The 1,602-nt window shown below is 25.7% G+C and overlaps 1 protein-coding gene across 1 annotated transcript in view; it reads left to right on the top strand.

Annotated features, from left to right (window-relative positions):
• Window positions 1-1,092: 1,092 nt before the first annotated feature.
• LOC117169488 (GRIP and coiled-coil domain-containing protein 1) overlaps window positions 1,093-1,602 on the top strand; it is an 18,429-nt gene continuing 17,919 nt past the window's right edge. Inside the window, exon 1 of the mRNA XM_033355892.1 lies at window positions 1,093-1,455. Within this exon, the coding sequence (XP_033211783.1) occupies window positions 1,377-1,455 (79 nt within the window). The 5' untranslated portion in view covers window positions 1,093-1,376. The remainder of the gene's footprint in view (window positions 1,456-1,602) is intronic.

Below are 1,602 nucleotides of genomic sequence, written 5' to 3'. Positions count from 1 at the left end.
AAATATAAAACTATTTAATTCTGGGTTGAATATTGATCTTTTTTAGTTGAAAATTCATGTATTTCGTTGAAACTTAATCTCTTTTGGTAGTAATTCAATCTTCTTGGTTGAAATTTCTATTCCGCATTTTAGTTACAAATTAATTTAATCGGTTAAAATTTTAACTATTTTGTTGAAAATTAATTTTTTAATTAAACATTCATCATGAAAAAGTATCTACTTCGTGGTTGGTTGAAAATTTTGGCCTCGTTGAAAATTTATGAATTTTATTAAAAACATTTCTTTTGTATTAGAATATTAATTTTCTTGCTAAAAAATTCATATTTTTCGTTAAAAATGAATTAACTTTGGTTGAAAATTTACCTATTTTGTTGAAAATTCCTTTTTTCTGGTAGAGTATTAATCTTCTTGGTGAAAAAATCATTTTGATTGACAATACATTACTTTGGTTGGAAATTGATCTATTCATCAATCTTTTTGGTAGAAAATGTAACTATTTAGATAAAAATTCATTTTTTACTATTAAAAGTTTTTTTTTTCAACTGTAAATATAATCATTTAATTTGGGTTGAAAATGTACATTTTCGAGTTAAAAAATATTCTTTTTTTGTAGAAAATTAATATACTTTGTTAAAAATTTATGTGTTTTGTTAAAAGACTTAAAAACTCTTTTTTTTTTGTAGACAATTAATGTTATTGCTTAAAAATGTAACCCGAAAGAAAAATTTATAACTATCAGATAAAATGAAAAATTGGTCAGGAAAAGACCAGGAAAAATTGGTCAATTTTGAAATGTTCATTTTCTAGTGAGAAGTAAGATAATGTCCTGATAGTCCTGATTCTCCGATCAAGCTCTGTGATGAGCGTTAATCGAGAAAGTTAGGTTATAAAAACACTAGAGTTCCGATCGTTTCTTTGCCATTATTTCGACATACTTTTGAAAATTTTAAAAATAAATTATGAACTGAACTTTGTAACAAAATTAAAACTAATTGCATGAAAACAATTAAAACCGAGATAGATAACCAAATGATAGTATTTGAAGAGCACTCTTGACAGCTTATAGATAGACGTTTTGAGTTTTGACGTTCGGACATTGACAGCTCTGCCAAGTGCCAGGTGGCAGGTGGTGGTGCTTATATATAAGAATTTTATTTGTATCATATATCTATATTTTTATACCAGGAACACTAGAAAGTTCAAATTTTTCAGTAATTAATTAATCATTTAAAACATGTACAATAATGGAGTGCAGAAATGATCAATAAAAGAATTTATATAATATATATACGGTTAGAAGAAAATGTCTAGTTTTTCACTATTGTTGCTTCATCCAGCTGTGCCTTATTTGCTGTAATTTTGTGTCCGAGTAAATAATGAACTCTAATCAGACTGAAGAAAGAAGAAGTGAATCAATAAGGGAATTAAATTGTGATCTTAACAATAAAATTGAAGGTTAGTTTTTGGAATTTTGTGTACGTGAGTTTTGGAGCAATTAATATTGTTGATTATTTTTTTATTTGAGATCACATTTTTTTAATGCAAATGACTAAGGTAAGCTTTGTTAAATTATTTTCGCGCTTAATATAATTATTTATACAC

Source organism: Belonocnema kinseyi, chromosome 3 (genome assembly GCF_010883055.1).
Source record: "Belonocnema kinseyi isolate 2016_QV_RU_SX_M_011 chromosome 3, B_treatae_v1, whole genome shotgun sequence".
Taxonomy (NCBI): domain Eukaryota; kingdom Metazoa; phylum Arthropoda; class Insecta; order Hymenoptera; family Cynipidae; genus Belonocnema; species Belonocnema kinseyi.
The sequence above is the reverse complement of the archived record's forward strand: the minus strand, read 5'-3'. Positions and strand labels throughout refer to the sequence as shown.